A 25,407-nucleotide genomic window follows, 5' to 3' on the forward strand; every position below is an offset into this window, starting at 1 on the left:
AAAAGCTTGTTTTTGATCACCTTGGAATCAACAAACTACCAACCGTCATAAAATATAAAACTGAGTAATTTGACACATTGTCAAATTGGCAATATACATTTTTAATTTAATATTTTAAAATGTATTCTAATAAAGTTTTTAGATTTTTTTCATTCATTCATTTTAGTTGTGAAGCATTGAGGGTTATATTTTATTCTATTTTTTTTCTATTTGTATCAAAAGTTCAAAAGAGCATTACAGAACAATGGATCATATGAGTAAAAAAATCATCCACTTATTGCCAATAACAGACAAACAACCTCTCATGACATATGGTTAGTCAGCCATCTAGAAAGAGTTATAGAAAGATGTGCTTTAATCAATAATTGAGTCCCCTGTCACTCATAATAATTGATATATGCACATAGCCAATTTTTTCCATTAAAATACAGACAAACCAACAAAACTTCCCTCATATAATGATCACATATTTTATCTTGCAAAATTATATTTATTTCCCATAAACCAAGAATATATCAAACAAGGTTATAATAAAATCACATTCAAACATACATTCATACTTAGGGTTAAATATACCACATATCCAAAAGAAACATAAGTTGAACAAAAAAATATATTTTGAAAACTTTGATCAAAGAGGGTACCATAAAGCAATCTCAAAAACAAACCTTTTTCTCCAAGAAATAAAATAATATTTTATCATGACAAGTCATTTGAAATCCTTTTACAAAGGGATGAACAAGCCAGATTTTGAGATTGCATGTTTAGCAAGCTTCATATAGGTCCCTGCTCTTGAACACTGTTTTCATTGTTAGTTTCTGTTTAACCTATTCTTTCTTATTTGGGTAGGGTTTCAAAGGCTTATCATTAATCCATTATCATTATCAGAAGCAAAAATAGTCATGGTGCATATGTAGAAGAGAATGTAAACATGGAATTATGGAATTTTACATACAGAAATTTGTTTTGATGTACACCAGTTATCATCCCACTTCCAACCATCATAGCTCTTCCACTTAAAATTAACAAAGTTAATATAATACATTAACAAATACATTTGAATTTCAACGTTTGTACAGAAATTTGAGAAAAAGTCTGTTTTAATCTTTCCCAAAGTTTCATTTACATTTGTACTTTTTATGGTGAAAAGGGGAGTTGGCTGTAATTAATAAATTTTATAATATTTTGCTTACTGTGTTCCTTTATCTAGCAATTTTTGTTTCTAGGTTCATTTTACTTGAAAACTTAAAATGGATTATAATTAATTATAATTACCGAAAGACAGTCTTGTGTTCCACCAGCATTGTTTGGTTCACCAATAGCCCAATCAAAAAAAGTCACTGTAATAGAACAAAAAAAACAATCATATTTTATATAACTACATTGAAATGACCTTCATTGCAGTAATAAACTACTTTTACAAATTAAGACAGGTTTGACAGGTCGTCTTTCTTTTTTATGCAAATTAGCTAGAATTGCCTGGTTAAGGTGTCTATAGAAAACTCCAAACATTATGGGGTCTATCTACAAGATTTCATGTACTTAAGATGTTTTTTTCATTTTTTATCTCCATGTAGATAAAAATTCTCTAGGGCTAGGTCTCGAGCTGTAGTACTCTGGAGAGGTGAGTAGGTTTGAAATTCAATATTGTTTTCTCATTGTTATTGCTTGAGCATGGGTTGTGTTATTTTTTCATAAGTTTTTTAATAAAACTGTAGGGTTTCTATTAAAAAAAATAACTGATTGTTTTTTTTTATCTTTTTTTTATCTTAGTTAGACAGTCAGTGAGTTTGTGAGGGATTAAAGAGATAAAAATTACCCCTGCTATTATCAGACCACACCCAGTAACCCTCTGATTCAATATCATTTCCTCCTAACCAAACACTTGAGGTAATTCCTCTTGAATTTAGCAAATCTAAATTATAACATTAACAAAAATTTTATAAGCTTTTAACCAGTTTCTAAAATGAAAATATAAAAGAGGACAAAAATAAAACATATAAAAGTATATCAATTATCTTGCAATGAATATATAAAGCATTTTTCTATAGTTTTTCTATAAATATTATTAGAACAAACCTCTGACAAATTGATTTTCGTCATATGACCAAATAGAAGCAAGTTGTGAACCTACAGCTGCAAGTTCACAGTATTTTTTTGCATCATACCAGTTATAAGATGAGGTCTGTATGAAGAAACATGCTCCTGTAATAAGTTAGATAAGTATTGAAAACTAATCACATTCTCAAAACACGCAATCAAGACATTTTAAAATATTAACAAATAAGACAAATTTAGCAGTAAGCTATACATTGATCGGAAGTATTTCTCAAAACTTTTTATTTTATAGTGTCTGTTTGACATACTATTAATAAATTTTATGTAGCATTATAAAAAATAATTTGCCTGTTTGTTGGTACTCCGTCCACCCATTAGGACATTGTTTTACTAAATAAATATCATTTAAAATAGTGACTCATTTGGTGCATTTATGAAGCTTAGTATTGAATTATAGTATGCTACTTTATAAAATTTACAAGCAGATGCGCTCCTAGCATCAATTGTTCGCGTAAAAAATATATTTAATAATAATTAAGCAAGTGAGGTTTAGGGTGCTTTCCCATATCGAGTACATATCAAGCATTGAAAATACACTTCCATCTATAATACAAAGTAGAACGATGTCTGTCTGTTTGTCTGTCTGTTTGTTTGTTTGTAGCAAAGGATCTCGCTAACCGCTGAACCGATCGGGTTCTCCTTTACAGGGTAGCTTCTCATAGGTCCCAGGAAGGTTTATAAATATTTTCTTGGGGGGTGGGACACCCTCAACCCCCCCAAAAATGAAAAATACCCCCCCCAAAAAATTTTTTTTTTCTTTTTAAAACTAAAATTAAAATAGTGGGGTCGACTACCCCCGGCCCCCCCCCCCCCAATTTTTTTTAAAATCTAAAATACGAAAAAATTGGTTTGATCAAACCTCTTGGGGCAATGCCCCTAGAGGCTAGGGGCGAAGCCGCTAGTATTTTATAAACTAGCAGCTTCGCCCCAAGAGGTTTAATCAAACCAATTTTTCGTATTTTAGATTTTGAAAAAAAAATTAAATTTGGGGGGGGGGGATTTTTTTTTTTGGGGGGGGGGGTAGTTGACCCCACTATTTTAATTTTAGTTTTAAAAAGAAAATTTTTTTTTTTTTTTGAGGGGGGGTATTTTACATTTTTTGGAGAGTTGGAGGTGTCCTACCCTCCAAGAAAATAGATATAAACCTTCCCGGGACCTATAAGAAGCTACCCTGTAAAGGAAAACCCGATCGGTTCAGCGGTTAGCGAGATCCTTTGCTACAAACAGACAGACATTGTTCTACTTTGTATTATAGATTTTGTATTATAGATAAATTGTTTACACTTGATGTGCCTTTACTCTTGATAGGATAAGGATAAGAATTTCTAAGAAATTATAAAGCTTAACAAGGATGACATTATTTATAAGTAAAGCTAAAAAACATGGAAAGGTTTACAATAGATTTATACAATATCTTTGATAGTAGATGCATAACAAAGCTTTCCAACAGACGGACATACAAAGTAAGTTATATACTGGATGTTCATCAGTTGGGATGTTTTTTTAATAACTGAAGAGAAATTCACGTTTACTCCTTACGGTTTCTGAGTACAAAGAAACATATGATAACATCCATAAACTTTGTGAAGTTAATAAAAATCTAATAAGATAGACAATGTGGTTAAAACATTAGATTTCAATAGAAATTTATACAGTAAACTTTAAACGTACATCTCTAAAACCATAATAGTTATTTCTTTCATCGTATTATAAACCACTTTCCGCGGATATAGAATGTGCAATTATAAGATTAAAACCAAGGTGCTTAAGGAACGGGCTAAAAAAACTGGTTTTAATCTTATGATTGTACATTTTTATATTCGTAGAAAGTGGTTTATAATACGATGCTAGACATAGGATGAGAACCGGTTCCTATCCACCGGATTCGAATGAATACGAGAAAATCTAATTACTAAAACTTTAGCATAATGGACGGATTGACTGACAAAGATAATTAAATATATGATGCTTTTAGTTAGCGAAATCCTCACAGACAAATATTCTTTTTTGACTGGACGAATTTAAATATATAGGTGTTAATTACTAATTCCCGTTCAAACAAAAAATTTATTATTTAAACCCAATAAATATATTAAAATTTGGATCTACTGCAGTTCAAGGTAAAATATTGCTGGTAAGCAATATTTCCAAAAATCTATGAATTTTAAAGCCTGCTAGCTGCCAAACGGCTGAACGTACAGTGCATGCCTGCACACTGTTTTAAGCGGCATAAAAAGGCCTACAAATAATATGGAATAGCAATAATCATTAATGCATAATTATCTCGAAGTGCAGAGAGTTGCGCGAAAAAGACCTATTTTACGCCTTTTTTCTTCAGTGAAGCTTTCTCTGTGCATAATTGGATCTTGGCTATTCCAGATTATTTGTAGGCCTTCTTATACCGCTTTAAATGGTGTGCGGGTATGCACTGTACGTTCAGCCGTTTGGCAGCTAGCAGGCTTTAAAATTCATAGATTTTTGGAAATAATTTATCCATCTATCTATCCATCTATTTATCCATCTATGTATCCATCTATCTATCCATCTATATATCCATCTATCTATCCATCTATCTATCCATCTATCTATCCATCTATCTATCCATCTATCCATCTATCTATCCATCTATCCATCTATCTATCCATCTATCTATCCATATATCTATCCATCTATCTATCCATCGATCTATTCATCTATCTATCCATCTATCTATCCATCTATATATCCATCTATCTATCCATCTATCTATGCATCTATCTATCCATCTATCTATCCATCTATCAATCCATCTATACTCTATAATAATAACTTTAACATGAGTGGATATTATAACAGGGAAAATTTTGTTGTCAATTTAGGTTGCTACTTTAGTCTTCATTTATTTGCCAGTTCTTACGTCCAGTAGGAGGGGAGGGGATATCGTTATATTTTCATGCGGGAAAGGCCATTTTATTTGAGTTGGAGAAAATATGGTGCATAAATGTACATAAATGCGCAAAAAAGACTTATTTTACATTTTGTAAGTAAATTTGTTGCAAAACTGATTTAATGCATGTTACAGTTTAAGGACATACTGACGTTTTTAGGACTTGATTATAGAGATGTTTCGTTTAACACACAAAACCTTATTGTAATAGGAATCAGTATTCAAAAAATCAGATGAATAGGATATTTTTAACATTCAAAAATTTGTTGTCAAAAAAGTAAAAATCAGCTTGTTTTAAATGGAAGTACAGACTTTCTAGTAACGATTATGTGTTACTTTCTAAGTCGTACCTAACTGTTGTAGGAATCAGCATGCAAAGTTTGAAATAGATAGGACAATTCTAACCTGTTTAAATGAATGAAGGGAGCTAACTGTAACGGACGTACGGACGGACTGACCCTAATTATAGAAAAGCTTCACTTTTAAAAAGAAAAAAATTAAATGCCTTAAAATATTGAAAAATAGCTTATAACCACCACAAGACCAGTAGATATATTCCCTGAAGAGTAGAATTCAATCGGTTTATTGGTTACCGAGATCTTATGGGACGGACGGACATACAAACAGACAGCAAGCTACTTTGTATTTTAGATTAACACCCAGGTATCTAACGGGACAAAACAATAACCGATTAATGTATGAATATCCCAAATATTGATACATTAAATTATATTACAAAATTAATCGTCTGTAGATGAAAATTTGTGGTTGAAAAGTTTTGACACTCAACTTAATGAACCGACCAATAAAAAATCAATCAAATTGCCTAAAGTTGTTATGCAAACGAATATGAAAACGTTATTATAAAACTTAAAGTTTGGGGACTAGTGTAAAAAACAGCCTAATGTCCCCTCCCTTCCTAAATAAAACTGCTGACGTTAAACATGAATACCATGTAACTACATAATCTAAAATCAAAAATTACCAATAGATAGACAGGTAGACTAATTGCTTATTCCAATTTCAATTGATTATAAGAACACCAAGTTTTTTGCAAATTAAATTTACCTTTTCGCAGTGAGGGAGGGGACATTGGGCTGTTTATAACATGTTTTAACTGCTAATTTTAATCTACACAAGGGATAATTTGTGTATTATCATTGGGGATGTATATCAATTTATCAAACTTTGTCTTATCCCTTTAGATCCCTGATATTTGTAATAATCTATAGAAACGATTATTTAGTTACATTAAAATCTCGAACATAAAGAGGTTTATAATTAGGCTTACCCCCCCCCCCCTCATCATTTGGTGCAATAGAACTTAAAAATATTCATTACTAACTTTAATTCGAAGTCTGAACAAATATTTCCTATATTTCGCATATAGAAAGTAACACATAATCGTTACTAGAAAGTCTGTACTTCCATTTAAAACAAGCTGATTTTTACTTTTTTGACAACAAATTTTTGAATGTTAAAAATATCCTATTCATCTGATTTTTTGAATACTGATTCCTATTACAATAAGGTTTTGTGTGTTAAACGAAACATCTCTATAATCAAGTCCTAAAAACGTCAGTATGTCCTTAAACTGTAACATGCATTAAATCAGTTTTGCAACAAATTTACTTACAAAATGTAAAATAAGTCTTTTTTGCGCATTTATGTACATTTATGCACCATATTTTCTCCAACTCAAATAAAATGGCCTTTCCCGCATGAAAATATAACGATATCCCCTCCCCTCCTACTGGACGTAAGAACTGGCAAATAAATGAAGACTAAAGTAGCAACCTTGTAAATTTATTTTGGTCCATTTATATTTAAGAAATCTCCTATGTTTCAGCCTTATTCCGTTAGATAAAATGTTGAATAACTAATAATTAATAATGCTCCTTATGATGGGATCGTTGACTAAAATCAAGTTTTCCCCAAATCCGTCTATTACAGACAAACGGACTGACATTTGGAATTATAGTTTAGCTTTGCCACTAAAAAGTAATTAATGAAAGGTTAAATACACTTGTTTGTGTCATTGGCCCTATTACTAATCTAATTTATTTTAAAGAAATGTCAAAAGGGGGGGGGGGGTGTTTAAAGAGGAATGTTAAACACATTTCAGGGTAAAAGATAAAGAAGAATATGAGAATTATAGATCTTAGGAATGATAAAATCACAAAAACTTTCTTACTTGTCCTTCATCTATGAACACAAAAATCCCTTAGAACGAAGGAAAATACAATATTGATTCTATTACTTTTTAAAAATTTAAAATCGGACCATAGTAGAAATTCAAATCAGAATAAAGGTTAAAGCAGCTAAAAAGCTGCTTAAAAGAAGTCGGACAGTCATGGATGTTTTATATTTAAACTAGCGGCTACGCCCCTAGTGGCCTCTAGTGGCACTTTAAATGTTTTTGTTTGTTAAAGTTAATTTTTTATGTACGATGCCACCTTATTTGACGTTGAAGTCTCCCCTAGATTTTAAAAAATTTCGATTTTTTGTCATTTCTCTTGGGAGGGTGGTGGTACCCTCCCCCAAAATAGTTATAAACCTTCCCGGGACTTATGATAAGCTACCCTGTTAAGGAGAACCCGATCGGTTCAGCGGTTAGCGAGATCCTTCAGTACAGACACACAGACAGACAAACATCCTGTTACTTTAGTAAAAGGATATGCTCCATAATACTGGGATTGTGTCAAAAAAAACAGTGGTTTAGCTTATCAGCTGAGTCAACTTCCTCCATATCATTACAGAATGACTTGCTTACCTCGTAGGGGCAAGTTACAGCCCTGATTTTTAAGTGATTATCTAGAGAATCCAGAGCATCATACGCTTGTATTGGGATGCAATACTCAAACACCCAAGGATATTAGGTTATGTAACATCCAACAGACAACAAACCCTTTGATTGCACAACTTTTGTCTTAGAAGTCCCAACTGTGCATGGCGTCGCCTGTTTTGGTTTGGAATCTTTACAAAAATCATATGCATATCTCTAATAAGAGCAAAGTATTGCACAATTACCCCTACGGACAAATGGACAGACGAATGTGTAAGCTTTTAGTCATACAATACCTTTGTTAAACTCAGTTCTTACGTTTTAGCCTAAGTTTAATTGCATACAGTAAAATACTTATATTTTTATGTATGTTTTTGTCTGTTTTCTAGTGACACCGCCACCCTCTTATGCCTCAAGGAAGGCTTGAGAGAAGGGGAAGAGATTAAGTTGACCCATAGTTAAAAAAATGAACAATTTATGCGGTGGTGAATATTTTTCTAGGAACAATTTCTCTATGAAAGGTGGAAGTACCCCAAACTCCCCAAAAATTCCCTTGACCTATAAGATGTCCGCTGCTAAAAGTTTTCTCCAACAGTTCTTAACACAGATTCCTGAAAACTTTTTGCCTCTTTTTTTCTAAAGAAATGTATTTACATCCTAACGGGCACATGACTACAATAAACTTTACTGGGTCATTCTATAATATATCTGCAACAACATTTATTTAATGAAATCTTCCAATTTTTAACATTTACAAAACGGCCTGCTGGATTGCATCAAGATTTATGACAGATCTATATAGGAAAAAAATATCTATAAATGAGCTCAAGTTTTCCAATTAATAAGCGTTTAAAACTCATAGTGCTCCAATAATCCATAATAAACTCTCATTGACTAGGAACAATAAGACCCATTATTTTATAGCGGGATAATTTTAGAACGCCGCCTCTAGTTTAAGTATAACTATAATGTCAATCAAGAGAAAGGAAGGTAATTATTTTTTTTGATTCTAACAAAATGGTCATCAAATTTCTAATCTAGCATTTCTTAAAGGTATATGAGTGTTAAAAACAAAGTATTAAAGGCCTTAATTTGATTTGGTATCACAATAGTGGCTTCCTCGTGGCCTCTATTGACATCTCCCAAAGAAGGAGTGGGGGAATCATTGTTATCTTCAACGAAATTATATCCTTTGGAAAATTGGGTAAAATAAAACACCAGGTAGGGAGGTGACATTGGACTGTTTATTACACAAGTCACCAAAGTTTTACAATAACGTTTCCTTATTTGTTGGCTTAACAAGTTTGTCGACTTTTATTGAATTTCGGTTGGTTGAGTGTCCAAACGATTCAACCACCAATTGTAATCTATAGAAGGGGTAATTTTGTGTATCAAAATGGGGATGTACATTTATATATCATCCATTGGCTTATCCATTAAATAACTGATAGGATACACACACACATTCAATTTACTTTTGATTGGACACTGTGAATATTTAATGGGGGCAACGCAAATAGACTTCAATGTCTCTGTACTGTTTCAACAATATATCTATATTCTCAAAATATTAAACCTATGATTGGAGCTAATGCCCAATATTCTAAAAAAATATTTATAGGTTTAAGGAAAGGTTTTGTGATTTTTTATTTAAAATTTTTCTGCCAAAAATAATCATTTTTTCAAAACACTTGTATGTCCTAATAAATATGAACTGGAAATATTAAAATTTATTAGTTTCTACTGGTTAATTTAGCTTAAAGGTAAGCCTTATTCATTTATTATATTAGTTTAACCATATCATGGAAAGAAAACCCTTTAATATTTATCTAACCTGTAAAAATACGACTAAACCCGCATCTCCGTTTAACCAATTGGTTATATTTTCTTGATTATTTTTTTTATAAACTATATTAGTTTGTATAATTATCTTTAAAATACTTAAATAATTTAATTTAACTTTAAATATGTTTTACATTATACGGTGTTTCCTTTGAATGAATCTAAAGCATTGCTTAATCATAATGCCATTTGGGAGCTAGCTGCATTCAAAGTTATTTAATCAAAATTATAACCTTTGATCAATTTGAAAGGGATCACAAAAGTTTTTGAGATGGTTGTCTTTTTGTTAGGATTTTGTTAAATGGATTAAGAGGTTTTTGTTTGGGTGGGAAGGTTTTTTATTTTTGAAAATTATGTCAACTGAAAATTAAGTTGAAACAATGTCTCAACAAAACATCATTAAATGCAGAATAGATTTTAAACTAATAAAATGTTTGATTTACTAAAGATGTTAATTATCCTATATTATTTACCACAACGTATTATAGACGGCTTTCCGAGGATATCAAAATAAAAAATTACAAGATTAACCAGCTCGGAGTAGAAAGTAAAAAATAGATGATTGATGTTATAGCTTCAATTTTCCAATTAACTAGATTGATAAAAATTATAAACATTAATTTTAAATAAACATAATGGTGAATAAATATATCTTACTGCCAAAATAAAATGTAAAATATTAGCCGTTTGAATCTCTGAAATTGAAGCTTAACTTTAGACTTTTTAATGATCAAAAATGCTGTACTAAATTTATAATTTTGTTAAATATTTGAAAAATTGTTGATTTAGTGCATGAAAAACTTATAAATAATTCATAAATTTTGTAATTTTAGGCCCTGATGAGAAAAGATGCCTTCTTTCGAAAATTTGGAAATAAATATTAAAATGAAGTAGCTTGAGTTTTTTCTGGGGTTAGTAGTAGTTGAGACATGTATTATTCTCATATTAGTATGTAAAATAGCGAACAAAATACACTTCTTATAGGACGGTCAACAATTTTAACCACAATTTATTTTTCTTTGAAGTTAATAAAATTATTCAAACAAAAAGAAACTTTTCACCAGTTTTTTACGACTAAAAAGAATTTTTGAAATACACTTCGTTCTAAGAAAGGTTATTTCTTACTTTATACAGTACTAGTGGCTGCGACCCTAGCATCTAGGGGGTATGTATTCAAAATTGTAGGGAATGACAGAAACATAATATATAACCATCCTAAGACTTAATTCTAAAACTAAAATAGCCTAAAACTATCTCGAGAATTATGTAAATCTTCCTTTAAACTGAGAACTTAATCGGTTCAGTATTTAATGAAATCTTAAGCTACAGAAAAAAACATACAAATTTATATAATAGCATAGCCGTAATCCTTGTCAGAAAAATAATAATCAATGTCTTATTTTTTTCATTGGCTTTTATTTTTTAGCAGTTTTCAATAAATTACGCCTCAATATCCTATTTTCAATAGCATATATATAGTTTTATGTATTGATTTTTCTAAATGTTTCAATCATAATAATCTACAGATTGTTAAAGTACATCAATTTAACAGAAATTGTCTTATCCATTTAGATCCCTGCTCGCAAATATTTTTAAACAATGGATATAGTTTATTATCCTTGTTGCTTCAAAAATACGTTATAAAGCAAACTTTAAGTGTATCTATCCAAGCAAAATTAATTTGTTCTAAATTTTAGCAATTAGTTTAATGGAAGGTTCAGGTGTATTAAACAGACAAGAAATTATTAATTTAGATTTGAAGTAACAAGACCATCCTTTTCCCAAATACTAATATCATTGATTTAGTTTAGATAAGGAACCTAATTTATCTTCCTGTACTAAGTTATAGAAAACTAGCCTAAAGGGGCGTCGCACCATGAGGTGATGGAGAATTCCCCTCTTCTGCCTAAGCTAAAGATATATTTACCCCCCGTATCAGTTTTTGGTTAAGAAGAGTAGAGCCAAATCGGTTTAGCGGTTACCGATATATGAAGTTTCAGACGGACGGACAGACATAATTCTATTTTGCACTATAGATAACCAATCAGATGTCTCCTTTTAAAGCTAGCTTATAATAGACATTTGGTTTAGAGTAGCGTCACCCTATTTCACCTGATTATATATATAAAAAAGATAAAATTGCTTTTCCATATTGAAACCTATTGGAGCACAAAAATTATATTTGATTAGTCTTCAATTTAATTGGAATATTTTAACTTAAACTTAATTTTTTTTCTAGAATATTTGTTGGAAAAGCTTTGACACTACTAAATACGATACATGTATTTACAAAAACTAGAGTTTATGACAATTCTAACGGTATGCGTAACAATTTTCTACTATTAACACAAGCCGTACAATTTGATTTTTAAAAATGTACGCAATTTTGCACACTCTTTAAATTGGTCATGATCTTCCAAAAATAGGTACTTTGGAAAAACCGGTTTTTAAGGCATAATTTGTTGAAAATCGCTAAACATTTTTTTCTTATACAAAACTCCCCAACCCAATGAAGAATTTAAGATATAGATTATTAATTTCTATTAATGGCAAGTGGGTTAAATTAAGCAATACTTTTGTTCCATTAAAAAAAAACACCCTGTATATAAATTATTACTTTTTCTGTTAAATTTAAATAAAATGGGAAAATATGATGAATAGAATGGCATAGTTTAATCAAAACAAGGATGACAATATAAATAAAAGCATAGCTTTAAAAATGTAGGAGAGCAAAGATTAACATTTGTGGAGTGTTAGCATGGTAGTCTAAATTTGTAAGTTAATTTGTTTCAAAATTACTTAATTACAGGATACTGTTTAAGGACTTGATTATATAGAGATGCTTTGTTTATAACCTTAGTATTCCAATAATGAGATAAATAGAACAACAAAATTGTTGTAAAAAAGGTGAAATTCAACATTTAAATTCTAATAAAAATTGGAGAGTTGCTATCTTTTATAAATCATACCTAACTAATACACCTAAATCAACAATAAGAGCAAAGACGTCCAAGGGGAGGGGGGTAAAATGGTGATAACCCCTCCCCCCAAACGAATTTCTTGCAATTTTACCCCTCCCATTTAAAATTTACCCCTACCCTGGGGGTGACGTAGGCACCCCTTAAAGGAAGCCTGCAAGAAATGCCACGCTTTAACTGCTGAAAGACTGCCACAAGTAGACCCAATTCCCCAAATTTGAAGCCTTCAGCTTCTATAACAAAAAAGTTTTAGGCATTTTAAAATGACATTTTATGTACAATGAAAATTTTGAAAGAATTACAGTGCTAATGTTAGAAATTTTTAAATTAAACTACGTGGCCTAGAAACAAAATTATAAGCTTATTTTTGTCATAAATTTAGGCAACCAGTAACTATTTATATAAAATACCCATTTTTATAGTCAAAATCATTAAAAAAAATTAAGTTTAACTTGCGTTGTACCGAGTGTACTGTAGCCAATCAGAAGGTTGAATCAGCTTAACAACCAATCACAGCTGAGCTTGTAATAGTTTCTCCCCTGTATGATTTTCGTTTACAAATGCAATTCAAATCGAATTTTTTCCATGGATTTTGACCATGAGATGTTGTGTTTTTATTGTAAAAATGTAATCAGTTACCGGCAATCTTAGTTTCTGACAAAAATAAAGTCATAATTTTGTGTATAGGCGACGTAATTTAATATTTTTTTTTTATAAGGATTGTAAATCTTTCAAAATTTTCATTGTACATAAATTTTTTTTTGAAATGCCTAGAACTTTTTTGTTAGTGAAGCTGAAGTCTTTAAATTTGGGGTATTGGGTCTACTTGTGGCAGTCTTTCAGCAGTTAAAGCGTGGTATTTCTTGCAGGTAACCAAACATTTCAACCACTAACTGTAATTTAAAAAAGGGGTAATTTTATTTATCATCATTGGGGGATGTACAACAATTTATTAGCTATTGACTTATCCCTTTTATCTCTGTATTCCGTATCTTTCTCTCTCTATATCTCTGTGTATCTATCCTAAGCAAGGTTCTAAAGTTGTTCAGTAACAGTTCTATATAAGTCTCAATTAGACTTGAAACCTGCTGTTATGATTAAGAAAATATTTATACCTAGGAATCTGTTATCCTAATCAGAGAGGGAGGGGACCTTGGTCCCAAAAGTTTTATAATAATAATTTCTTATTCATTGGCTTAACAACTTTGGGAATTTGAATGAATTTTGATTGGTTGGTTCATTAACTTAAGTGACCAAACGTTTCAACCACTATTTTTAATCTACAGAAGGGGTAATTTAGTGTCTCATCATTGGGAATATACATCGATTTATCGGCCATTGTCTTATCCCTTTAGATCTCTGAATCTGAATACTTTCCATTTTTCTCATTATCTCTATAAGCCTCTTGCTTTCTCTTTCTCTCTCTCTATTTCCCTATCTCTCTCTCTCTCTCTCTCTCTCTCTCTCTCTCTCTCTCTCTCTCTCTCTCTCTCTCTCTCTCTCTCTCTCTCTCTCTCTCTCTCTCTCTCTCTCTCTCTCTCTCTCTCTCTCTCTCTCCCTCTCTCTCTCTCACCTTTCTCTTATTCATGATATCTTTCATGAGAATCTTACAAAAAAGTAATATTTAAAAATCTATAAAATATTCAATTTTTAGTTATGCTTTTAAGAATCTATTTTTAGGAAAAGAACATAATACAGTAAAAATGTTCAATATCCTCGGATAGCCTATATGGGAATTTATTTTACTTCTGAACCTTTGTCAGGAAGTCCTTATGAGAAGTTTTTACATTGCTTTTTTAATGTCTTTAGTCATGACACAGGGTGAGGCGAATTAAGAATCCCTTTGTTTAATGATATTTTTATTTGACAATGTTTTCTAAATTTTAAAATTCTTTTAACTCTTTTATTTTTTTTTAATTTAATACTTTTCTATAATTTTGACTTTACTTATAATTTTCATAACATTGTAGAATACCCTTTCCTCTATATGTGTTCTATTAAGACGATTCCTAGAACAATACGTCTCAAACAGTAACAGTATTAATATACTCTAAACATAATGTGATATTATAATATAAAGTAACTCTGAAACCCGCCTTCACTTGAGAGAAAAATCTGTGAAAGAAAATTTTTGTTTCAGTAGCTTTTTATTTTCCCCAACAGTGCATACTATATATTTCTAGTGATTTCAAAGTGACAGTTTTAAGGATAAATGTAATCGTATTACAGAAAGTAGTAAAGTTTTTTTCTTCTTCAGCATAGATAAAATTATAAGAATTTTAGAAAGGACAAATTATTCTATACAGGGAGGGAGGGGACATTGGGCTGTTTATTACACTAGTCTCTAAAGTTATATAGTAATCTTTTCTTATTTGTGGCCTAGCAACTTTTGGTTGGTTCTTTAAGTTGATTTTCCAATCGTTTCAACCACTAATTTTAATTTACAAAAGGGGTCTTTCGGGATGTACATCAATTTATCGGCCAAATCTTTATTCTATCATATATACTGGAAATTTTCATGTATAGCATTGATTTTTTGACAATTTTTCGTGAAATAAAAATCATTAAATTAATGCCAGTTTTATTAGATCGGGCCTTCGGTCTCTCGGGGCTAGACAACTGGTTCTTTTCTTAAAAGTTTTCATTTTAATATTCGCGGAAAGCTGAATATAATGTGATGCCTAATATAGTTATCTAGAAGAAGGATAGGTAGATATCAGGGAACTAAGGGATAAGACAATGGCCGATAAATTGATGTATATCCCCAATAGTGAAACACAAAATCACTCCTTCTGTAGATTGATTTGTAGTTTAAACGTTTTAACACTCAACTTAATGAACCAATCAATCAAAATTCACTTAAGTCCCTAAAGTTACAAAGCCAACGAATAAGAAAACTGTTTTATAAAACTTTGGGGACTAGTGTAATAAACAGGCAATTGTCCCCTCTTTCTCGGGGTAGATATACAGATAATGTTATTAGTTGACCGTATAACTACTACGGCGCGTACCTTTTTACAACGAGATTCAAATATAGGTCGCTGCTATAACATGGATGTTTTGGCGTTTGTTCAAAATTTGAAAATTAGCATTTCTTTGAAAAAAACAAGGATGACAACATCAAAAAAGAGAAACTCAACAAATCAGACATACAAAACATAGTTCCTGATCGTCATAGAAATCAGTTCAATAGGATTTTATAATATAACGAAAAAAGTTAAAAAATAAAGAACTATTAAAGTTACTTCGAAACCGATTAATGTCCGCTGGAAAAGAACCGATTCTCAGACATACTTCTTCGGCCCTTAGGGGCTAACATAACCGGAATTAATCTAATAATTAATCATTTACTATCCTGATAAAGTTGTCTAATATACTATGCGATAATTAAGTTTTCTGCTAATATTTTTATAATTGATACACTTTCTTATTTGTACCTAATTGCTACAAGAATTATCATATTTGAAATCAATAGGACAATATTAACATGCTTAAATTAACAATAACAAAATATTACAGCAAAAATATTTGTTATTTGTGGGAAACATATTATATTTTGCTTTCATTCGTACTAAAGTGTAAAACAATGGATATAAAATACATGGATATATTGACAGGGGAAAATTTGCCGTCAATTTTGGTGACTAATATGAGCTTCATTTATTGGTCAGTTCTTTCATCCATTAGGTGGTAAGGGGGTGGGTGAGGGTTACCGTTAATTTAGTCAGCTGCTAGTAGCACCTCATTAGAGTAAATAAAAATCTGGTGCAACATCCAAGTAATAATATATCGATTTGTAAAACATGCTTTTTATCCGTCCTATGAAAACAATCTTTTTACAATATTCATCTACCTTTTAGTTGAAAGGCATTCCACAATTCGGGTCTGTCCGTCCGGATAGCTCTTTTCATTATTTTAGAAATGTTGGAATTGTCAAATTGATTCAAACTTTGCATGCACCCTGTATTTTCTTCATTTTGCAACAAAGAGACCAGTAGGTTGCCGGTAAATTCCGTAAAGGTGTGAGTTTTAAGGCTTAAAAACAGAAGTAGAACGATAATATTCTCTACATATGTGTATTACTTATTGAATAGAACCATAGCCAAAAATAAATTTTCCAGTTAACAATACCTGAAAGTTTTTTTAAAAACCTTAATTTTTCACTGAATGCTTTGCTAATGTCAAGTTGACAATAATAAATTTTAAACATATAATACATAGAATTACCTTGGACAATCAAATAATGTTTAAAAAAATTAATATCTTTAAAATAATTGGCATTATTTGTAATTTTTGAAACTATTTCCAATAATTTTTTATGATTGTCTATTTTGTTATTATTGTCAGTTTGACATTAGTGAAGCATTCAATGATTTTTTTGAGTTTTTTCACAATTTTTTTTTACTTAAAATTATTTTGGGGTCTATAGTTCTTTTCAATAAGGAATACACATATTAAGTGAATATTATTGTTCTATTGTCCTTAAAACTTACACCATTATGGAATTTATCGGCAACCTACTGGTCTCTTTACGTACAATTTTGCTTTGATTTACAAATCTATAATACGATGCGATAAATAACTATTTCAGATATAAAAATGGGAACAGAAGGATGTTCCACGTGTAGTAAGACTCAAGCCAAAAAATGTACCAATTGTTGTAAAGGTAATAGATAGATATAAGATAGATGGATAGATAGATAGATATACAGATGGATAGATGGTTAGACAGATAATTAGATAGATAGAGGTACAGAAAAGTAGATAGATAGATTTAAAGATAAATAGATAGATATATGGTCCACATAATAAGTATAAATAATAAAAGATTATTTGCAACGCATCATGTTTCATGCATTATAGCAATCTTCAATTCCAATTATCTTTTAATTCTTTTAATAGATAGGAAGAGAAATTAATAGATAGATAGATAGTGGTATAGGTAGATAAAAAGAAAGATAGATCGATAGATAGTTTTACGGATCAGAAAAAAAGTTTGTTAAAACTTTACTGGACCCAAAAAGCGAAGAAAAAATATTCTGTAGAATAAAAAAGTTACATTTTTATTCGATTGTTATATAAAAATATCCACAAATTTGAAAATAATCCAACCAACAATAATTTATATGTGAAACTAAATAAACCTCAAAAGTAATAAATTGATATGTACTAATTGCAAGCAAGCTTTTCTATAATTATTAAAAGCAAAGATTTTCCATTATAATAGGTAAAAGCGTATCAACTCTATATTCTTTACCATAATGTCCGACATCTATTAATAACTTTTATGTGATATAATCATACTGATTCATAGAACAACAAAGGATAATGTTATATGCGAAGCATCTTTATAATCAAGCCCTAAAAAGTAAGTATGTCCTTAAACAGTATCCTATATTTACTTACAGTTTTGTTTTGATTCTTTTCTATCAAAAAAGAGAAGTATAGAATTTCTATAAATCTAAAAATTACGTGATTCAATGTTCTATTTCTATTTGTTAGAAATATATTTTTCTGATTATTTTCAAAATAACAAGGATGACAACATGCTTAGGTTAAAAAAAGAACATTGATTGAACAGACGGACAAACCTGGTTAAAAAGTAGATGCTCAGTAGAAAAACCAAGAAATAATAAATCAATTATTTGAAAGGGTATAATTATCAGGGCTCGGCAGCTGCGCGTAAGCCGCGTTTAAGCCTCAGTGAAATCATCATTTTATAACCTTAAAATTCAGCTGGATATCTAAACCTGTTCCTAAACAGACAACCCATCTTTTCAACATTTTTTTTGCTCACAAGCGGATTTAACTTTGAGGCTTATGTGCGGCTGAGGGGGCGGCTGCAGAGCCATGATAATTATTTGATATACATTTTTATGTTTAGTTCTTTTTCTAATTATATTAATCAATTATTCATCAAAAAGGAAAATTCTGGTTTACACCAGATTTTCTCAATATTATTTATGTCAAAACAATTTTATTTGTAGATTATAAAAAAACAGGACCTGTGTGTGTCTGTCTGTGTGTGTTTACTGAAGGATCTCGCTAACCACTGAACCGATATGGTTCTACTTTACATGGTAGTTTGTCATAGGTAATTGGACTGTTTATAACTATTTTGGGGGAGGGTACCACCACCCTATATAGTGAAATTTTTTTAAAAATCTTTTTAAAACCGTAATTGAAAGTGGGACTTCCCCTCTCCCCCCTCCTCCCCGGCTTAAAGGCCCCATGAGTCTTGTCTATTTATTGTCTATTTATTTCCTATTTATTGACAATAGTACGTTCTAAGAGAATATATAAAGATGGTAAATAAATTGATTGATAAACAAAAATATTATTAAACTTAAGAGTTCCAAAAATAAAATAGTAAACATAATAGATTTTGCATCTATCTATTATCTATCTATCTATCTATCTATCTATCTATCTATCTATCTATCTATCTATCTATCTATCTATCTATCTATCTATCTATCTATCTATCTATCTATCTATCTATCTATCTATCTATCTATCTATCTATCTATCTATCTATCTATCTATCTATCTATCTATCTATCTATATATATATCTATCTATCTATCTATCTATCTATCTATCTATCTATCTATCTATCTATCTATCTATCTATCTATCTATCTATCTATCTATCTATCTATCTATCTATCTATCTATCTATCTATCTATCTATCTATCTATCTATCTATCTATCTATCTATCTATCTATCTATCTATCTATCTATCTATCTATACTAGTGAGCTACTGCAGCCAAGAGTGCCAACGAACAGACTGGCCGAAGCACAGAGCCATATGCTACCCAGTATCTGCACAGAATGTGGGTCAGGCTGGCAGAGGGTGGGTGGCTACCAGGAAAATTAAGGTAATAGATAGATAGCTAGATACAGAGAATGTTGGTCAGGCTGGCAGAGGGTGGGTGGCAACCAGGAAAATTAAGGTAATGAATAGATAGATAGATAGATACATACATAGAATGTTGGTCAGGCTGGCAGGGGGTGGGTGGCAACCAGGAAAATTAAGGTAATAGATATATAGATTGATGGATAGATAGATAGATGGATAGATAGATACAGAGAATGTTGGTTAGGCTGGCAGAGGGTGGATGGCAACCAGGAAAATTAAGGTAACAAAATAAATATATAAATTAAAGAAGCATTTTATCAATAAGAACTTTTCATAATAAGAATGATAAGAACTAATCATCATATAGAAAGCTTTCCGCGGATATGAAAAGTTATTAGATTAGAATGGTGAGTAGGTGGCAACCAGAAAAATTAAGGTAAAAAAATATATAAAACTAGCGGCTACGCCCCTAGGGACCCTTGAATGGAGGAACAGAGTAGCCCCCTGCAATTTTAGTTTCTAAAAAAAGTGTAAAGAAACTTTTTTTATTAGGTAGGATAATTTTTTTCTAGGGGCGATTTATCTTGAGAGGTTGGAGGTCCTCCCGAAAAATATTAAAAAACCTTCTCAGGACCTTTGAGAAGCTACACTGTAAAGGAGAACCACATCGGTTAAGCTGTTAACACGATCCATCGGTAAAAGACATACACACACAGATCCTGCTACTTTTAAATATGGATACTAGTATCGGGGTTAACAAAACTGGTTTTTAATCTTAATTTTTTTATTTTAACATCTGCGTAAAACTGTTAATACGATGCTATATAACTATTACTACAATGTAATAGAAACTTTTTATTGCACTTAAGGAAACTTGTAGATTTTTTTTTCATTTGATACTGTTAAATACTTAGAAACTATTTGATCATTCTGTTCAGTTATGTCAGGGATCTTAAGGGATAAGACAATGGATGATAAAATAATTTATATCCCTAATAATAATGATCTATATTAACCTTTTTGTATATTTAAATTATTGGTTGAAAAGTTAGAACCGACCAATCAAGCTTTAAAAAAGTCCCAAAAGTAAGAAAAACCATATAAATTCAGAGGATAGCAAGATTCTTCGGTACAGACAGACAGACAGACAATGATCCTGCTACTTTCATATAAGGATTTTCTTTTTCACATTAATTGGCCTTGTTGTGGACTGTTTCTTAAAATAATACCCAAAGGTTTATAATAATGTTTTCTTATTCGTTTGCTCAATAACTTTGGGGACTTTTATTGAATTTTGATTGATTGGCTCATTAAGTTGAGTTTCCATACGTTTCAACTACTAATTGTAACCTACAGATTGGGTGATTTTGTGCATCATCATTGGGAATGTATATCAAATGTCTTATCCCTTTAGATTCCTGAAAGTTTATATAAGTTTCGCGTGCTGCACAATTAAATTAAAGAGAACATTTTAATTCCCAGAATTCTTTACTTTAGGCTAGTTTCATCGTAAGAATAGAGTTAATATTAGAGTTAAACAATAAAGTTAATATTAGAGTTAAACAATAGAGTTAATATTAGAGTTAAACAATAGAGTTAATATTATAGTTAAACAATACGGTGGGAGGGGGTTGAACAACTGTATGCTATTCTGCCCGAGGACCATGTGCCGACTTTCAATTGGACCTTTGAAAATCAACATATAGAGTCGGAAATATTAGCACAGCTAAATCGCTACAAAAAAGAAGAAATCAATTTACTAGCAGACGAAAAAGGTCCTCAACAGGGGGATCCAGGTAGTTGTCTGGTAATACATCTATACTTTGTTTTGAAGCCTCTAAGAGTCAAAAGTCGATGGCTGTCCTTATATAAAAGTATCTTAATATCTGTAGCTAGGGATCTCGCTAACCGCTGCACTGCAACGAAGTGGTTCTCCTTTAGTGAAGCTTATCGTAGGTCCAGAAAAGGTTTTTAGATATTTTATTACCAAAGAAAAAACTGAACGGATATGGTTCTCCTTTACAATGTAGCTTCTCATAGGTCATGGGAAGATTTATAAAAATTTTCGAGAGGGCAACGCCACCCTCCCAAGATAAATCGCCCACAGAAAAGAAATTACCCCCGACAAGAAATTTTTTTTTTACTTTTCATTTTATAAGAATGGGTCGAATTAAATTAGTCCTCTAGGGGCTAAATCCCTATTGGTTAATAAAATAATATATTGTAGATGGGAGAGTTGATCTTAAGAGAGACTGCTACAATCGCTTTACCAGAAGGAATTTTGACATTTTATAATAATTTAAAAAGACACCATCCGTAAGTAACAGACAGCTAATCCTCCAAATCCAACTGCTATATAATAGGTCGTTATAAGATGTAAAACAAGGATGAAACACACATAAAAAGAATCTCTAAAATTATACAGTAGAACAAATGAACAATAACACTTTTAGAGTGTCTGAATCTAATAAGTAGAATATTACTTTATTCGTTGAAACAAAATTGTATGTAAATTTGTTGCAAAATTTGGTATATATACAGGATCCTATTTAAGGACACAATTACTTATTTCTATTAGTTATTAAGATGTGTAGCTTCGAATATTGTACCTTGTTTTCCTTGGAATCATTGTTCCAATAAAATTAGAAAAATAGGATAATTATATCATGAAAAATGTTTAAAATGTATAGGACAATTCTAACATGTTTTAGTTCATTTGATGAGTTTTTTGAAATGTCTGAAAACTTGTAGAAACTGGAATTTGGGAAGCAGGAGAAAAAATATACAGGTAAAGTTTTTCATTGGATTATTCGATACTGGGAGAGTTTTAATTCTCATATAAAAATAACAGATTGTCTGTCTGTACTAAAGGATCTCCCTAACTGCTAAACCAAAATGGTACTCCAAAATAGTGTAGCTTCATATGATCCTGGAAAGATTTTTACTAATTTACTATTTCAAAAGAAAACATTATTAAAAGTGCTGCTTGATGCATCTAGAGGCATAGCCGCTAGTAGATAATAAATCAATATATTAACCTTTTTTGTAGAACAAATGATTTGGAGGGAGATTACTTTAACTTTAAGGTTTAGAAAAAAAACTGTTAGTTATGTAGTCAAAAGCTTTGGAAATATCAAACTGCTAAAACTGTTTTTATTTATTTAACTTCAAGAAAGTTCTACATTTTGGTTCAAACATACCTTTATCTATATGTGTATAATACTGTTATATAAAGTTGTAAGTTTTTTTGTCTGAAGCTTAAGATCTCAATAACTACTAAGCCGACTTGATTTTCTTTTTAGTTAAGCTTCACATAGGTCCTGTGTTGGTTTTAAGCTATTTTATTTTGAGAATTAAGTTTTGGGATTGTTTACAATTTTGTCTAGCTCCTCTATTTCCCTCTGATGCTAGCGGCGCAGCCTCTGGTATCTAATGATTACTAAGAATCATTTATATTTATCTATCTATCTATCTACTTATCTATCTATCTATCTAGACAAGTAGAAAAGCTGACTAAGACCCAACAAGAGGAATTCTACAAATTGACGAGGAAAAAAGGTGAGGGATATAAAGGGATAAGACAATAACAAATTAATGTGTATCCCCAATGATGATACGCAACATTACCCCTACTTTAAACTTCAATTAGTGGTTGAAACGTTTGGACTCTTAACTAAATGAGCCAACCAATAGAAATTCAATAAAAATCTCAACGATTGTTAAGCCAACAAATAAAGAAACCGTTCATATAAGACTTTGGGGACTAAATGAAAGAAAAATAATACTTCCCTGCGAAATCAAAGATAGAGGTGACAATGGACTGTAAATTATAATAGTCCCCAAAGTTTCATGAACACGCTCTTCCATTAGTTGGATTAAAAATTTTAGAGTTCAAGGGGTAATGTTGTTTATCGTAATTGACCATCAATTCTTATTTTCTTTTACAGTTGAAAAGTTGTTAATATGTCCTTGCTTTGCTATTTAATGTATTATATTTGTACTATTTATACAATCATAGGTTGTGTTATAAACAAGTATTACAACACCTATAAAAGCGGACCTCTGAAACCGTAGAACAAACGAACATATTAACCTCTAGTAGAGTGTCTTAATAAGCAGAACATTAATTTGTAAGTCGTAACACAATTATACATATATTTTGTTACAAAATTTCGTAGATATAGGATACAGTAAAATGACATACTTTCTTTTTGAAGATTAGATTACAGAGATGTCTCGCGTATAACATTGTACCTTGTTGTTATATGAATCATTATTCCAAAGCCCAAATGAATAGGAAAATTATAATACACATTTTGTAGTAAAAAAGTTTAAAATCAGCACGTTTTAAATGGACATATGTACGATCTGGTATCGATGTCTTAATTAGTGAAAAGAGCTAACCGTTTCGGACGAAAAAAACGTATGAACGGACCTTAATTATAAAAAAGCTTAACTTTTAGAAATAAACTTTATTCAACTATTTAGTAATTCAAAAAATGAGAAGTTTTAGTTTGAATAAACTACGAATTAAAATTTTTTATTCACTTAGTTTTTTAATTTTATATATTTATTACTCTGATAATACATTAACTCTTAAAATGTATGGCTAATATCTAACAAGTTAAAGTACTAGGAGGTTTAAATAGAAGTGTATTATAAATTTATGATTTTTAATAGAGAACTAAAGGATAAAAACAGTAAATGAAACTATTTTATTTTAGTTTCAGAAAGAAAAAGTGAAAACTTTATAGTTTTTAAAGGATTTCTCTTGGGAGGGTGGTGGTATCCTCACCCTACCCCAAAAGTCATAAACCGTTCCAGGACCTACGAGAAGCTACATTGTAAAGAAGAACCCTATCAGTTAAGCTGTTAGCGAGATCATTTGGTATAAATAGACACACACAGTTCTTGTTACTTTTATGTTGATATTAATTCCAGGTTTGCTGAAGGTATCTGAGAACCTGCTGGAGACGATTATGTTGATATTGATTCCAGGTTTGCTGAAGGTATCTGAGAACCTGCTGGAGACGATTATGTTGATATTAATTCCAGGTTTGCTGAAGGTATCTGAGAACCTGCTGGAGACGATTATGTTGATATTGATTCCAGGTTTGCTGGAGTTATCTAAGAACATGCTTGATATAATCATTTTGATATTAATTCCAGGTTTGCTTGAGGTATCTGAGAACCTGCTGGATATAATCATGTTGATATTAATTCCAGGTTTGCTGGAGGTATCTGAGAACCTGCTGGATATAATCATGCTGATATTAATATCTAGTTTGCTGGAGGTATCTGAGAACCTGTTTGAGATATTTATATGGATATTAATTCCAGGTAAACTGGAGGTGTCTGAGAACCTGCTGGAGATTTAATCATGTTGATATTAATTCCAGGTTTGCTGGAGGTATCTGAGAACCTGCTGGAGGCCGCTGGAGATGATGAAAAGAAATTGGAGATGGCTAAAACTGTTGCTAGGACCATTGAGGTAAGATCACGTTCTAATATTCTGTTTACCCCAAAGTTTTTTATCCATTGAATGAGAGATCGTGTTTATGAACCTTGGCTGTTTATTAGATTAGTCCCCAAAATTTTAAAGAAACGTTTTCTTTTTTGTTGGCTCAATAACTTTGGGAACTTAATTGAATTTTGATTGGCTCATTAAGTTTATTGTCCAAACGTTTCAACCACTAATTGTAATCTACATAAGGGGTATTTTTTGTATCATCATTGGGGATGTACATAAATTTATCGTCCATTGTTTTATCCCTTTAGAATTATGCAGTGTTATCAGAAAAAAAGGATAAAATAGTTTTCATTGAGTTGCACTATCCGTCTTGTCTGATTTTATGCAACTAAATTCATTAATCAATATATTTCTAATATTTTA

At 30.9% G+C, this 25,407-nt stretch overlaps 1 protein-coding gene and 1 long non-coding RNA gene across 3 annotated transcripts in view; one reads left to right on the forward strand and one right to left on the reverse strand.

Moving 5' to 3' along the window:
* Positions 1-469: 469 nt before the first annotated feature.
* LOC145334515 (uncharacterized) lies at positions 470-2,545 on the reverse strand. The gene is made up of 5 exons (XR_013884846.1): positions 2,407-2,545; positions 2,080-2,205; positions 1,820-1,915; positions 1,276-1,340; positions 470-1,015 (listed from the first exon to the last, which is right to left on the reverse strand). It is a non-coding gene; the product is annotated as an uncharacterized LOC145334515 (long non-coding RNA).
* A 14,692-nt stretch (positions 2,546-17,237) lies between these two features.
* LOC145334044 (N-lysine methyltransferase SMYD2-like) overlaps positions 17,238-25,407 on the forward strand; it is a 43,486-nt gene continuing 35,316 nt past the window's right edge. Inside the window, exons 1-7 of one of the 2 annotated variants that reach the window (XM_080179322.1) lie at positions 17,238-17,315; positions 19,409-19,497; positions 19,656-19,691; positions 21,742-21,788; positions 22,264-22,302; positions 23,011-23,072; positions 24,914-25,005. In XM_080179322.1, coding sequence (XP_080035448.1) covers positions 17,249-17,315; positions 19,409-19,497; positions 19,656-19,691; positions 21,742-21,788; positions 22,264-22,302; positions 23,011-23,072; positions 24,914-25,005 — 432 coding nt within the window. In that variant the 5' untranslated portion in view covers positions 17,238-17,248. Of the gene's footprint in view, positions 17,316-19,408; positions 19,534-19,655; positions 19,692-21,741; positions 21,789-22,263; positions 22,303-23,010; positions 23,073-24,913; positions 25,006-25,407 lie in introns of both variants that reach the window. The other variant, XM_080179321.1, reaches the window with a different exon arrangement.

Source organism: Acartia tonsa, chromosome 12 (assembly GCF_053477335.1).
Source record: "Acartia tonsa isolate MP-2025a chromosome 12, ASM5347733v1, whole genome shotgun sequence".
Lineage (NCBI taxonomy): Eukaryota > Metazoa > Arthropoda > Copepoda > Calanoida > Acartiidae > Acartia > Acartia tonsa.